The 16,252-nt window shown below is 41.7% G+C and overlaps 1 protein-coding gene across 6 annotated transcripts in view; it reads left to right on the top strand.

Annotated features, from left to right (window-relative positions):
- Positions 1 to 11,236: 11,236 nt before the first annotated feature.
- The window catches only part of LOC135485169 (ALK tyrosine kinase receptor-like), a 71,505-nt gene continuing 66,489 nt past the window's right edge, over positions 11,237 to 16,252 (top strand). For all 6 annotated transcript variants that reach the window (XM_064766953.1, XM_064766955.1, XM_064766957.1 and 3 more), the window contains exon 1: positions 11,237 to 11,604. In XM_064766953.1, coding sequence (XP_064623023.1) covers positions 11,487 to 11,604 — 118 coding nt within the window. In that variant the 5' untranslated portion in view covers positions 11,237 to 11,486. The remainder of the gene's footprint in view (positions 11,605 to 16,252) is intronic.

Below are 16,252 nucleotides of genomic sequence, written 5' to 3' on the forward strand. Positions count from 1 at the left end.
GCCGTCAAGTGAGACCAGACGCTGGTTGTCTATCATGTTTCAAGTGCAGTTGGTCGTTTGGTGGTCGGGCGCTTGTGTTTTATAACTTGGCCGTTTGGGTTTTTATGCATGCATGTCAGCTTTAAACTGTTCTCCGAGCATGCCCTCACAAGGTCACTAGATACTTCTCTGACAAACTTACATTCAGTTATAGACAAGTAGGTGTCCACGTCCTTCGCCTAAGTTTAACATCAACACAACAATCATCCAATTCTCGCCAAATATAGCATTCAAATGCATACTTCTTGGTTTTACCAAAAATGGCATCGCCTCCAACCAGTCTCATGTAATTGCGATTTGTGATTTGTGATACGTGATTTGTGATTTGTGAGGTATTATTTGCTCACCTTATGGAAGCTGTGTACTTTGTGGCCTGGCATCAGCGGCAAGGTGTGCTCTCTCATCAAGCCATTTCATTAACGAGATTGGATTGGCGATATGTGATATGTCTGTCCGTCATTATGAGGATGATGCGCCGTTATTTGTGGGACATCTTGTTACCTTTGGCCAGGAAAGCAGTTCTTCACGTTTATAGCATGCCTGGGGCTCGGGGAACGTTTCTCTTGTGATCAACACTGGATTAAAGGAAGGGGACTAATACAGGAGCTAGGGGGTGAATTGATTTTCTCCAGGTGACTAGTCTAAAATCTCCCTTGAAGGCTATCTTACCATAACGTCAGACCTTGAAATGCAATGCAAGAATTGTGATGGAACTGCACCCTTTTGTGTTGACAAATTTTATGTAATTTGTTTCATGATATGTGTCGGCGTGCAGACGGGTCTTCGCCTCCATTAGGCCAATAAAGTTAGGTCTGATAAAAAGCATACGATTGTTCTTTGTGACGGCACATGTCATGTGCGTAGCCTAACGTTCAGGTATGCTTCAGTGGTGTTCCCCTGACATAACGTCACCATTTTGTGATCCATGGCAACATGTTTCGCTTCTTGGAAGTCGTACTTTCGAATAGATCACAGATAGTTAACAGACCTTGTGAACTTGAGATAAAGTCAGACCATTTAATCTGGGGTTTCTATATTTACATGTAGGGTAAGAGCCAAATGTCAATGCCCTTGGGTTTGATATTCAGGGTCATCTCAGCGTTCGTCGGTTTCCAGGCAGTCCCCAATGAAGAGGTCAAAATCAGGAGGACTTTCCCAATGGTATTGTGGTCACTATTATCGTATTGCTCTAAGACAGTGCAAATGTAGGATCGAGAGCACCGCGCAACCGAGCGATGTCAGTCTCTGCGATTGCAATTGTTGGCTGCCGTATTCCGACGGCAATCGTCATGTTATCGCGGCAGCAAAGAATGCTCGGCTGCCTGGCGCTTTAGGGTAGTTTGTTGTCAACCCGCGGCCATAATCAGTGACAACAGACATAATCCTGCTCCGAGGTCATACACTATGGTTTTTACTGCGATTGCCTGATCCGACACTCGGGTTGAGCACCCTCGAGAGCCAGTGCTTACAATCCGGGAAGTATCGCTTATACACTGCTTTCGTCGATAAATCACTAATTGTGTCTTAATCCATAAAAAGTACGGCAGATAAGCATCGTTAATGGTCAAAGGTGCAACATTGAAATAATCCTCTGTCTCGTCTTCCAGGAACTTTGAGTACATCACTATTGGAAACAATCATGTTTTCTCGTATCGAGTTATAGATATAGATAGGAGTGATGTGAATGTCAGGCGTAATGCCTAAGCTGGAATATTATAAAAGAAATAGGGATAGTAGTCATATAAGTAGATAAAAACTGTAGAAGCTCATAAAATTGGCAAGGGCAACTTGCATCTTCATCATGAAGGGATTGCCTTCGTCTGAAGACATAAACACTAGTATATTTGTTTGTATGATGACCCTGAATACTTCAAAGTCATGGACTATGTGATTAGTTCTGGGTTTTAATGGTTGAAATGACAACTCTTTTATTCATCATTCCAATCCTACAGTAGTGGAGGCACGTCTATATATCAGTCAACATGCGATGCTGCCATTTGGGGAGCGGAATTGTGGCACATTTAAAATAAATGGTTTTATTGAGAGTTAAAAGAGCTGCATTGAACTCCCTCTGGTTGGTTCAGGTGCGTGAACGTGGATGTTGGAGCAGAGTTACATCTTTTATAGCTATTCTCTCGACATTGCATAGAAAAGGCAGTGGATTCTGGGATTGGGTGATGAATCACTTCATTTTATGAACAGGTCGCGGTTGCTGTCTGGTGAAAAGTTGATGTGGGAACAAACATTCCGTAAGTTCAAAATTTTGAAAAAATTTCAGAGCCAAAATTTTTTTGGGACTGATGATGTTTCTTCATTTTGAGCGGAAAAAAAAGTGAAAAAGATATTTCGACTCAGAAATTTTTTTCAGCCTTCAAATTTGATTTTTTTCATGAGTTCAAAATTCTGAAAAATTTTCAAAACCGAAATGTTTTTGGGACTGATGATGTTTCTTCATTTTGAGCGGAAAAAAAAGTGGAAAATATATTTCGACTCAGAAATTTTTTTCAGCCTTCAAAGTTGATTTTTTTCATAAGTTCAAAATTCTGAAAAATTTTCAAAGCAAAAAATATTTTGGGACTGATGATGTTTCTTCAATTTGAGTCGGCAAACTGTGCAAGCTCGAACAATGAACTACAATGATGCTGTTTGATATTAAAATTTGGTACCAAACATTGAAAACACAAGCATCCTTCTCCACTGAATCCTCAGCATGACAAGACCAAGATCTCTAAACCAAACTGTGCATGTCACTTGGAGACAGAAATCTGTGTGAGACTTCATGGCGTTAATCAATGCATAAAGTAAAAGCAATAACCAAATGAGGGGATTATGTAACTCTTGAAATGTTCCCGGGAGACCGGCGCATCACAAATCACTTGTTCAATTATCATAGCGACTCTATCATTCGGTCAATTTCACTGATTGGGTGTGTGTAAAAATCCCATCATCAGTCATCGACGTTCTTGTAGCCGTGTCGCAACTTAAGATTTCATTGAATGCAATGTGTTGTATGGTATGGTACGCAAATTGATGATTGGGTTAAAAAAAGTGCTGTTAAACATTTTAATTGAAACGGCTTTATTTTAAACGACATACATTTATTTTTGTAATTCTATTCCCGAAGTAAGCACGATCATAGTAACGATGGCCACGTTACATCCAGTCCATTTACTGCGATAACGCAATGTATAATACAGTGACGTTTCAGTATGGAGGCTACTGACAGAGAGAATGATATTCCAGAACCCATCCTCATGACTTGCATTTTTCCTTCCCATCAATGTTAGAGAAAAAATTATGCTTTTTTGGCAATCTTTGAAAAAAACACCAAATGAAGCATCGGTATACCTTGAGCTAATACGGCAAAGACGTTGCACATCACTCCACTTTGCTTATAAGACATGCAGCAATGCCTTGGTCTTTTCTATGGGTGCTCACATCCTCGTCATCAAATGAACATACCGGAATGACAAGATAAGATGAGCATGACAGGACAAAATAAGTTGAAGCTGAGATCAATGTCCAGTTTGTGACAATTATCGTGTGATTGCGCAACTCTTCTAATTCTTATGCGAATCCAGTCAAGGTTGAGTGAAATGTGTGTACGTTTCCCACGCATCTCTTGAGATTCACGGATGTGTTACAGCTATAAGGCTAGGTTGACTTGAACCTTAGGTTTAGGTTGATGCAAAAGGAGATCTGAGTATTATCCAAAATAACCAAAGGTTTCCATGGTAATGTGATCGTTTACGCATCCTTTCAAGTATTGACCATGGCTGCCTCTTAAACTTGAGTAGAATAGCAATTGGATCATTTCAGATGTTTGCCGGTCACATTTTTACTGTTGGCCGATCCTCGTGCGATTGATTGCCTGCCGTAAGTGGTCTTCATGAAGGTTGGGCACGATCCTTTCGAAAACATTGACCATTAGTTAGGATTGTTTTTATGACGTAATGTTAGCTTGCAAAGTAGGACTGGTGATCAGGTGATAGCATTTGGCTGTTGGGGGTTTCAAAAAGAAAACCTAAAAGTGAAGGATAGTTTGTTCAAAAAGCTCTCCTTTTAGTTGTTTAACCCTATATATTCGTAAGCTATGCATTTACCAATAAGAAAACTTTGCATTCTTATTTTCAATGATGGGTAGTTGAAGGGAGACGGCAGTTGATAGCCGTCACTTTCATATCAGTGTTACAGCACCAATGATATCTTAGATGTGTCTACTGCATAATTCGCCCGATGCAAAAAAACTCTGGCTGTGACGTCAATAGGGCCTGAGCTATTGGAGAATGTTGATAACACGCATCTGTCAAGATAACAACTTGCTGGCAATAATGTTACCGTGCACTGACATTTGTCCAGTTCAACTATGATACACAAAACAATGCTATTTACCTGCAGAAAATAGAATTGACACAAATTTAATTTCTAGTTGAAATAGACTGAAAGTTTACTCGGTTGGGGACCCTTGGTGACTGCGATTAATCAGCGGCGACCTGTCACACAGTAACAACAGCAACGTTGAGAGTATTCTGGAGCGAGTTTATAATCATCTGAGGTGATTAATTAAGGAGATGTCCCTGTGTACAGGTACCAAAAACACATTTAGCGCTGCTCTGGGAGAGAGGTTGCGTGAAACTGTGCAAATTGTGTCAGGATTTTCCCTTTGCGGTGCTTCTTTGCTGTAATGGTATTCCTGATGGCAATGCTAAGACACGTTGCATGTTTCCTCTTAGCATTTTGACGCTGCACTGAAAAAAAGAAATGGAGCTGATGTACACACTTGAAAAGAGATTGACTGAGGGTCATCGAATCCAAAGAAGGATTCTATCTGCATGTAAATCATCGCGTGATCATAATCCCCACACCGATCCTGCGGTCTCCCGTCCCCGGCGCATACTAAACAGTATTTCTTTAAACCACAGAATCCTTTAATCACTCAATCTCTTAGTGCTTCTAAATGTCTCTCCCACCGCACGTTGGAGTGGAAAGTGAATGTCCTTGCTTATGATTCAGGTCATGAGTAATATTAAGTGTGGGGATGAACACAATACCATGGCTCGTTCTGCAAGGACATTATTTCCAAACCTGAATCCTAGAGTAAATGCCATACTATGTGGCCCAGGAGTTCGTCCAGCTGAGGAACGTGGAAATGTGAAGAAGTTGGATCTAAGAAACCTGAGGTATCTTCTTCTTTACAGCAGTTGTGATTGGGTTGACAGAGCCAAGGCCAAAACTGTACATATTCACTTGAAGACTTCCTAATTGACCCCTGGCTCCTGCCTATAGTCCCCGTCATCGATTAGTATCTGTCTCGTCTTCTGTGAGCCCACCCACAGGTATGATTATGATCAATTTGCTATGACACCTCGAGAACTGTCGGGGCTCCTGGATGTCTCATTAGATATCTGTAATATGTATGTATTGCATGGATAACTTTATCAACCGACACATGAGACGATGTCTATTCCTTTGAATGCGGTGATAAACACTAATTGATTCCAGAAGAACAGCGATATCTGCATGGTAATCATAGTACATTCGTATCACTGTAACTCAAGATTTGATGCTGTTCGTTACCAATTGATAGCTGACCTGTCTTTACACCAGGTGGTGGTATCACATGGAGCATGATAGACTTTGGCACCTTGCAACAGCTAGCCTTATTTATGCCAACAACAAAAGGTAATCCATCATTTATTAGTTTGAGGTTGAGATCAAACATTTCAGTGATATCACAATTGTGGAAGTTGACGCTGCATGAATACTCATTGAATGAACGTTGTGATGAGAACGGATCATGCCAAAGGGCTCATCCCATTTTCACATCCTTCCAACCAAAGACCACTGTTCTGATGGACGGAATTATCGCAGTAAACACTGATATATACAGAAGACGTTTGATGGGTCACCGGAGACCTCATTTATAGCTCCTCACTGTCATCAACACAATTAGTATGATTGGTTCAATTAACTAAACACCTCAATAAAGACCTGTCCAACCCGTTGCCTTCTTTCAATAAACCTGTATTTTTATCGCTGCAGTTATGGAGGGCCAAATATCATTGCTTTCGTTAGGTTGTCTGATTGTTAGCGGGCCATCCATCCAGACCACTATTAGGATGTGACCCTCTGGAGGGATGTCAAGGCAAACCTGGACTGGACCCTCATCCAGGATGAGACTCCATAGAGTAGTGTATGACTAACTCTGGACAGGACACTCTCCTTGTAGACCTATGTGACTGTTAGGAAAGTTCTCGCAGCCAGGATGTGAAGACAAGTTTAGACGAGCTTCCAACTGGCTCTTTAACGATGTTTGACTTAGCCGGAACAGGACTCACTACAATGATGTGAACCTGGTGTGCGGTTTGACTCGGCCAGGACAGGACTCTCTTCTAGGTTGTTAGTCTGGAGCTTATTTGACTCGGCCAGGACAGGACTCTCTTCTAGATTGTTAGTCTGGAGCTTATTTGACCGAGCCAGGACAGGACTCTCTTCTAGATTGTTAGTCTGGAGCTTATTTGACTCGGCCAGGACAGGACTCTCTTCTAGATTGTTAGTCATGAGCTTATTTGACTGAGCCAGAGCAGGACTCTCTTCTAGATTGTTAGTCTGGAGCTTATTTGACTCGGCCAGGACAGGACTCTCTTCTAGATTGTTAGTCTGGAGCTTATTTGACTGAGCCAGGACAGGACTCTCTTCTAGATTGTTAGTCTGGAGCTTATTTGACTGAGCCAGAGCAGGACTCTCTTCTAGATTGTTAGTCTGGAGCTTATTTGACTCGGCCAGGACAGGACTCTCTTCTAGGTTGTTAGTCTGGAGCTTATTTGACCGAGCCAGAGCAGGACTCTCTTCTAGATTGTTAGTCTGGAGCTTATTTGACTGAGCCAGAGCAGGACTCTCTACTAGGTTGTTAGTCTGGAGCTTATTTGACTGAGCCAGAGCAGGACTCTCTTCTAGATTGTTAGTCTGGAGCTTATTTGACCGAGCCAGAGCAGGAGTCTCTACTAGGTTGTTAGTCTGGAGCTTATTTGACTGAGCCAGAGCAGGACTCTCTACTAGGTTGTTAGTCTGGAGCTTATTTGACCGAGCCAGAGCAGGACTCTCTACTAGGTTGTTAGTCTGGAGCTTATTTGACCGAGCCAGAGCAGGACTCTCTACTAGGTTGTTAGTCTGGAGCTTATTTGACTGAGCCAGAGCAGGACTCTCTACTAGGTTGTTAGTCTGGAGCTTATTTGACTGAGCCAGGACAGGACTCTCTTCTAGATTGTTAGTCTGGAGCTTATTTGACTGAGCCAGGACAGGACTCTCTTCTAGATTGTTAGTCTGGAGCTTATTTGACTCGGCCAGGACAGGACTCTCTTCTAGATTGTTAGTCTGGAGCTTATTTGACCGAGCCAGGACAGGACTTTCTTCTAGATTGTTAGTCTGGAGCTTATTTGACTGAGCCAGAGCAGGACTCTCTTCTAGATTGTTTGTCTGGAGCTTATTTGACTCGGCCAGGACAGGACTCTCTTCTAGATTGTTAGTCTGGAGCTTATTTGACTCGGCCAGGACAGGACTCTCTTCTAGATTGTTAGTCTGGAGCTTATTTGACTGAGCCAGGACAGGACTCTCTTCTAGGTTGTTAGTCTGGAGCTTATTTGACTGAGCCAGAGCAGGACTCTCTTCTAGGTTGTTAGTCTGGAGCTTATTTGACTCGGCCAGGACAGGACTCTCTTCTAGATTGTTAGTCTGGAGCTTATTTGACTGAGCCAGAGCAGGACTCTCTTCTAGATTGTTAGTCTGGAGCTTATTTGACCGAGTCAGAGCAGGACTCTCTACTAGGTTGTTAGTCTGGAGCTTATTTGACTGAGCCAGAGCAGGACGCTCTACTAGGTTGTTAGTCTGGAGCTTATTTGACCGAGCCAGAGCAGGAGTCTCTACTAGGTTGTTAGTCTGGAGCTTATTTGACTGAGCCAGAGCAGGACTCTCTACTAGGTTGTTAGTCTGGAGCTTATTTGACTGAGCCAGAGCAGGACTCTCTTCTAGATTGTTAGTCTTGAGCTTATTTGACCGAGCCAGAGCAGGAGTCTCTACTAGGTTGTTAGTCTGGAGCTTATTTGACTGAGCCAGAGCAGGACTCTCTACTAGGTTGTTAGTCTGGAGCTTATTTGACCGAGCCAGAGCAGGACTCTCTACTAGGTTGTTAGTCTGGAGCTTATTTGACCGAGCCAGAGCAGGACTCTCTACTAGGTTGTTAGTCTGGAGCTTATTTGACTGAGCCAGAGCAGGACTCTCTACTCGGTTGTTAGTCTGGAGCTTATTTGACTGAGCCAGAGCAGGACTCTCTTCTAGATTGTTAGTCTGGAGCTTATTTGACCGAGCCAGAGCAGGACGCTGTGAGTCTCTGGAGCGATGTTTGAATCTGCGAGGACACGATTCCCTACCTGGATGTGACTCTCTGGAGCGATGTCTGCCTTGACCGGGACATGACTGTTTACAACGATGTGACACTGTGGAGCGAGAGTTGACTCTGCCAGAACAGGACCAACTACCAGGGTGTGACTATCTAGAGCTATAGTTGATTGAGCCAGATCAGGACTCCCTACGAGGATGCGAGTCCTTCGAGCGATGATTGACTGTGCCAGGTCAACACTCCCTGACCTGATCTATTGGACTGTTTGGATAGGTCTCGCTTCCTGGAGGATGAGTCTGTGTGGAATGGTGCAAAGCCTGACCAGGACTCGCAACTGGGATGTGACTCTTCAGAGAGATGTGAGATGAGCCAAGCAGGACAGGAATCCTACAAGGATGTGGCTCTCTAGAGGAATGCCAACCCCGGGCGAGATGTAATTGTCTGGTCATATGTTTGAGCACAGGCAGGACTTCCTACCAGGATGTGGCTCTCTAGAGGAATGCCAACCCCGGGCGAGATGTAATTGTCTGGTCATATGTTTGAGCACAGGCAGGACTTCCTACCAGGATGTGGCTCTCCAGAGGAATGCCAACCCCGGGCGAGATGTAATTGTCTGGTCATATGTTTGAGCACAGGCAGGACTTCCTGCCAGGATGTGGCTCTCTAGAGGAATGCCAACCCCGGCCGAGATGTAATTGTCTGGTCATATGTATGAGCACAGGCAGGACTTCCTACCAGGATGTGGCTCTCCAGAGGAATGCCAACCCCGGGCGAGATGTAATTGTCTGGTCATATGTATGAGCACAGGCAGGACTTCCTACCAGGATGTGGCTCTCCAGAGGAATGCCAACCCCGGGCGAGATGTAATTGTCTGGTCATATGTTTGAGCACAGGCAGGACTTCCTACCAGGATGTGGCTCTCTAGAGGAATGCCAACCCCGGGCGAGATGTAATTGTCTGGTCATATTTTTGAGCACAGGCAGGACTTCCTGCCAGGATGTGGCTCTCTAGAGGAATGCCAACCCCGGCCGAGATGTAATTGTCTGGTCATATGTTTGAGCACAGGCAATACTTCCTACCAGGATGTGGCTCTCCAGAGGAATGCCAACCCCGGCCGAGATGTAATTATCTGGTCATATGTATGAGCACAGGCAGGACTTCCTACCAGGATGTGGCTCTCTAGATGAATGCCAACCCCGGCCGAGATGTAATTGTCTGGTCATATGTATGAGCACAGGCAGGACTTCCTACCAGGATGTGGCTCTCTAGATGAATGCCAACCCCGGGCGAGATGTAATTATCTGGTCATATGTATGAGCACAGGCAGGACTTCCTACCAGGATGTGGCTCTTTAGAGGAATGCCAATCCCTGGCGGGACGTAAGCTAATTGTCTGGTTCAGATGTTGTAGCAGATACATGACCTCCTAACGTTGGAGGGATATCAACACGAATCATTGTCCTAACCGTTATAGACACAAGTGATGACCTGATTGAAAGGAGTGCATTTATGATTTATCAACGATTAAATTTACTCTTCTCCTTTTAAGTACCGGTATCATGCAGCTCGCGATTCATCTATAACCTGAAGATTCGTATCGGGGACAAACTGCATCACTATTTATTTTGCCTAACGAAGATCTCTTGCAAAACATACAACACGTATTCATGTCAGATAGCAATAGAGACACAGGAGCTAATAAAGGGAGAAAGATTTATCATAATGATTCATTGCGTATCATTACTTGACTGATCATTGTTTGGAGTGGGCCTTTAGCACTGCTTTCCTGGTTGGACTTGGCACTAAGGCAAGGGTTTGATATACTTAAAGGTCAACCAGCAAACTGCGTATATACCACCCAAGTGTCCATATCACACCCTTATGATGAGTGGGTTTTCTTCTTTTTTTTCATATGCTGTCTGTATCCTGAAAAGGATGTCACACATTGATTATGAATATTCTAGGTAGGACAAACAAAACTGTTATCACCTGTAAAGGGTCCTGGAAAAGGTGTTGTTGAGTTCTTGATATATGTCGTACCTGTATATCGTCAAATGCCCAAGTCATTAACTGCCTAAGTCCTAAGCTTCAAGGATCTACTACATATCATGACATATTTATTTGAGCCTCGGCCTGCTTCCCGGAGAGCAACAACATCACAAATAATCGAATTATTTGATCAAGTTATGCTGTCATCAAGAAAGAAATGATATCATGCAATTATATTGGATGTTTTTTGTCATTCATTTTACAATTACGCAATCGCGAGCCTGGTTTAGATACTAACAGCAGACAGTGTGGGTTCCTTAACCAAGGTATAATCGAGCCTCCGAACGAGAGACTATGGATGAGGCCAGTTGGGTCATATAAAAGTTACATGAAGTCACCAGTGAACCCACTTCTGCCTATCCTTAACCCTTTGGAGTTATTTATTATGTGTCTTCTGGCCAGTGCATAATGTCAAAGTTACGTACTCGGCAACTGTACTCACTGTTAAACTGGCAATGCACCTGTTTTAGAATACAAAGAATGGAATGATTCAGCAATATTGGTTTTGTTTACTAGGAAAGAAGCCAGAAAGAGGCGTATATCTTTAACATCGATGTATTTCTCGATAAGAAAATAGGAAAAATACTTGTAAGGATACACAGTTGCCGCTCCTACTTGTGCAGCAACTAAACCCACTGCTTCCGAGAATAGCAGCTTGCAGCGCTACTGCACTGCAGCCCCCTCTTTAACAAAGCATCAGTTATATGATGGTGTTTGACTAAACCGCATGTCATAGTACTGTGGCTTGTCGAGAACCTCTTGCACATGTTCTGCTGTTTTCAATATCAGTGCACACGCTTAACATAGGTTCATCAAAAGGATTTCACACACGAGGACAAATCTATTGTGTTTAGATAGAAGTGATGACAATAATCTGTATGACTTAAGCTGACTTTGAGGGACCGATTTTGAGAAGGGGACTTCAAGTATTTGCCTTGCGGACTTCAACTCATTCTGAAGTGATATTGTCATGTAAAGTTTGTGCCGTTAATGGATATCTCAGGATGACACCTGATGGACTAAAGGCCTTACACTGTTGTCTCCTCGTTATAGGGGTGATTCCAACCGTTACTACCGACCTCGGCTATATAGGAAACCGAGTTACTAATTCTTCAACATTTGGTAAGTCCCAAGTATTTTTTTTCGCCTTTTGAACAGAGTTTGTATTTTTTAGTTTTGCGCTTTTCTTTTTTGTTTTCTTTCTTTTTGATTAGATTTTTCTTAGATTTCAGAAGGTTTGCCCTATTGTGATATAATTGTCAACATTTTTCTCTGCCAAATTGTTACTATTTGTTTTATTATTAGAATTGTTACGTATTCTTGAGCCTGCGCAGGTAGTGGGAGCATGGCATGTTAGTAAAAACATGATAACGCAGATTTCCATTCCATCGAGTAGATATTTCTTCCCATATTTAAATATTTTTGTAACTGCATCTTATTTCAAAATTTGGCCATCAAACTCCTCTCTTAGTTTGGTTAAATATCATGGTTGAGTTGGGCCATCCAATTAACCAGTACTAATTACGACGTTGATAAGGTCGTATTTGATTTGAAACGTTTTCAGATTGATGAAACTTTCATCAGAAGTCTCTCCATGTCCTCTAGAATAATGTAATAAGACGGCTTAAAACTCTCTAAAGTGGACCGTTAGTACTCTATTGGATCTGCATAAATTATATCAAATTACCCTGATCACATTATAAGTAAAGAAGCATTTCTCGAATCCCTCCAGACCATGTCGAGAAATTCTTTGAATATCTCCTAAAAATCATTTTGAATTGCCCGAAAGACTTTTGCAGATAGTGAAATCTGAGAAGTGTATGGGGGGGGGGGGGTCAGGCATGATCAGAATGTCCCAACTTTGCATGGCTAACCAAGAGCTCTGCATCAATTGACATTATGCAATATCTTATGCTAAACACAGGGTGTGGTCTTACCCTGAACTAGCTGGATGCTAACTTGCAGCGGGCGTTCGTCTCGGCTTGCTGCAGCAGCAATGCGGAGAGACTGGCTTGGCTCACATTTCAGTATGGAAAATGGGGGCCACTTCCACGAGAAAGAACTTTTGTTGACCGCAATTATATTTGTAGTAATCTTTACTCCACCAATTTTGTTGGTCTTGTTTTTCACTTTTTGAAGTTCTGCATTCTATGAGTTTTGCATTTACGATTCTTGCTGTATTTTAAGTCACTTCCTTATACACTTTTGTTTTCAATTTTTTGTTTTCAATTTTAGTTATTTTGGCATATATTTTTTGCAATAAACATACACAGCGGCATCTCTTTTTAATATACAATATAAGTGTTGTAACATTTATCAATACATGCTAATATTTATTGTTTTGAATTTTTGACTACATGTTTTTGACCATTTCTGCATTTTCTATTGAGTGTTGTTTTTGGCATATTTGCTGAAAGATTTCAATGCTGTGTACATGTATCTCATTGATGTTGAGTGGGGATCATCAGCAAGCAAGTGACACATTTTGCCCCCGTGAAAGCGAAGCTTTTGATTTGAATTTAAAGTTCATCTGATTCCTCTAAAATGGGCTCAATTCGATAAAGCCCAGGCTCAATCTGGTTCGAAATCCGATACTTTGGGTTAGAAACATCCCAAGAAACATATTCTTAATTGAGTATTTACTGCTGATAGATTTACTTTCATAAAGGCCGGGCAGTTAGTGCTCTTGGCGAGTTGATGAAGCGATCTTGCCTCCCGCGCAGGGGGACCCTGCAGCCTCGTTTACTAAGTACACAATCGGTATTGGGTTTTCTGTGAGCGATCAACACATACGTCAGTTAACACATGTCCCAAATAGCGGCCCTGGATCCATCAGGTCTTGTGGCCTGAAGTAGTCTATTCATATTTATATGGCAGGCTGTATATCGGTATCGTTATTGATTAGGAGTTATCAGAATAAAGGTTTGAAGTGTTTACACCTACCGAAGCACATAATTTAGGGCCATGAGCTTTCCTAGCTTTGTCGTCCGTTCTTTGTATAAAACAAATAACATACCGTATTTCTTCTTCATAAAGAAATATTTCATCAACTTGAGCTCCCTGGTACATCATTCACATCTCAGCACCAATATGCTAAGTGTTAACTTAAATCTGCAAAAGTGGGAATTTATTGTGAATGGTTAAGATCAGTGAAATCACAATTAGATGTCCAGTGGAATGCTTTGAGGACTAAAGTCATGACCCCCTGTCACAAAACACCCCAAGCGGAGATATAATGTTACATGGAATGAGTAAATCATAATATTATCATAAATGAATAGAAAACGTCTTATAAACAATACACACAGTTGATTGGTTTTTGCCGTCTCTGTTCCAAGAATTTCAAACAATTGGAGAAAGATTTGACAAAGCTAATTATGTGGGGATAATAGAAAACTAAAGATATGCATCCTGAATTGGTTAACTGTACTTGTGATATAGAAAGGTCTCAGCACTGTTACCATGTATTTGACTATGCTGACTGACTGACGAAAATTTGATTTTAGAAATTTGCCGTAATATTAAAACCTTTGACTGAATGCATGAGAGTTAATTTTTCTGTGTTTACTCTTAAATTCCTGATATATACCGTTCACTACCATAACCATTCCCCAGTCTACAGTATGACAGCATACATGGAGCCAGGCTCCAGCCAAATGTAATTCTTGAATGCTCAATGAAGTCTTTCGACAGAGTAGGACCAGAATCTTTCAACAAAAATGTTATGGAAAGATTCTGGTTTGAATTACTTAAATACTTGTATTGAATACAATGATATTGCGATTGAATAATTAGCCTTTAATGGGTCTGACTACAATGCAGTGAAACACATTGTCATCAAAATATAAAATAATATTTTTGACCAAGATTGACGAAACATGTGGCATTGGAAATCCAACGCGGTGCCTGGGAGAATTAGACAGGTGATGCTTTCACATCATCAACAGCAGGGAATCGGCTGCTTCAGTTCGGATCAAACATTTTTGCTGCTGCAGCACCCAGGAGTTGTGTTAATTGATATCGATATTTCTTTTCAAAAACAATGAAATATATTCAACTTGTCGATAATAAGGGTGTTATCAAAGTAAACCATTGCATGCTCACTTCAACGAATTGCTGATTTAAAAAGGCAAATCGCATATCTGTCATTGAACATCGTTCTTTTGAAAGGAGATAAGGGTGACTTATGCCTTTTTGGAGTTTGATCGTCACGGCGCATGTGTCCCCACATTCTGACGTTCCCTGACACACAATAGTGCACGCAACATCTGTGCACTGCGGCTGTATATAAGCAATTTTTGTCAAATCGAAAACTCCCTGCCATGCGACGTATCCGGGATGTGTGGGATTTAACTCCTGATTTTTACTTCAGCTTCGACAGAAATTGCTTCAAGACTGACTACAAGTTCAATTGAATGACTCCTTTGTTAAGTTCGGTCACTTTGGCTTTCGCAGTGATGGCGCCAATACTTTCGATTTTTCAACTTAGATTTGTATGTTACTGAAAAAAGTGTTTTCAAAACAGACTTATGGACCTCGTCCATATGTTTCAAGTCGTGACTGGCAGGTGCAGTAAAGTGGCTTCATCAAGCGTTAGTATTGTACAGTCATGTGTCGTCGAGGGGCCTAATGCCTTTGTATATAATCCACGCAAAAGGGCGTTATGACGTTATTCACCCCGCTTCCAGATTGAAGCACGTGTTCAGGCCTTCGTAATGCGATATGTTTCCTGGGAAACATCGATGTATGCCAAATGAAAAGGTTTTGATTTCATGCATACTTTTACGAGCACTAACCTTTTAAAAATTTTGAAAAATCAACTTGGCTAAGATTTTCCTGCTCGGTTTCCCAGAACTTTGTATTGTAAAAATATGATGCAGTCTTATGACATCTGTTACAGAGTGTCCTGTGAGCTTGTCATAAAGTGCATAGTATTTGAGGAAATACTATTTTTAAGTTTAATTGTTGTGGCAATAATGTCCTGGTCGTTCGCTGACTACGACTTGCTGAGAACGATGCGTGAAACCGAACATGTTAAAAGTATTGACTTTCTTTCAATGTTGTTCGGCTGCGTAACAGAAAAGTATGTTTTTCAAGATTAGTTGAAATTCTTGGAAAAACACCAAAAAAACAGAAGAGCTGAAAGGCACCTTAACTATATTTGTATACATAAAAGTATGGAATCACTTCGAGAATTTACTTTGCACATCTGAAACAGGTATCCGAGTATTTCGTAGTATCGTGCAAGCAAAAACATCCTTGCCATACGTTTTTCTGAGGATATCTATTGTCGCTTCCTTTGAAATTGGGAGCTCTCTAACTAAGAATTACCAAGATTAGCCAAGGATTTCTTGTGGATGGCAATGCATAGTTACATGGTATTTTCTAAGAACATTTCAGTTAGTGTAAATACTTCGAGGGCCTACAAGGAGGACGACTTCCCTAGTTGGTGACCTTTGGCGGATAGTGCCAGCACAGTAAAGACAATAATAGATGAGGGGAAACTTCAATCTGAATGAGGTGCATTTAAGAGAGGAAAGTTCTCCTAATTACATCCTACCCATGTTGAGGCAACAGTAGATGTCGTTTATTTTTCTCACCGCGAATTCTATTTTCTCTCTTGTTTGCCAGCCACCCCGACATCATGTTCTCAGTGATCATATATTGGAAGTAACTACACTCTCTCCCAGAAACAAGACGGCTCTTCCATGTTCTCCATGTTTCTTGATTTAACATGGTGAGAGATGTGTTTTTGCAAACGCAGCTTTAG

The sequence above is a fragment of the Lineus longissimus genome, chromosome 3 (assembly GCF_910592395.1).
Source record: "Lineus longissimus chromosome 3, tnLinLong1.2, whole genome shotgun sequence".
NCBI classification, from domain to species: Eukaryota; Metazoa; Nemertea; class Pilidiophora; order Heteronemertea; family Lineidae; genus Lineus; species Lineus longissimus.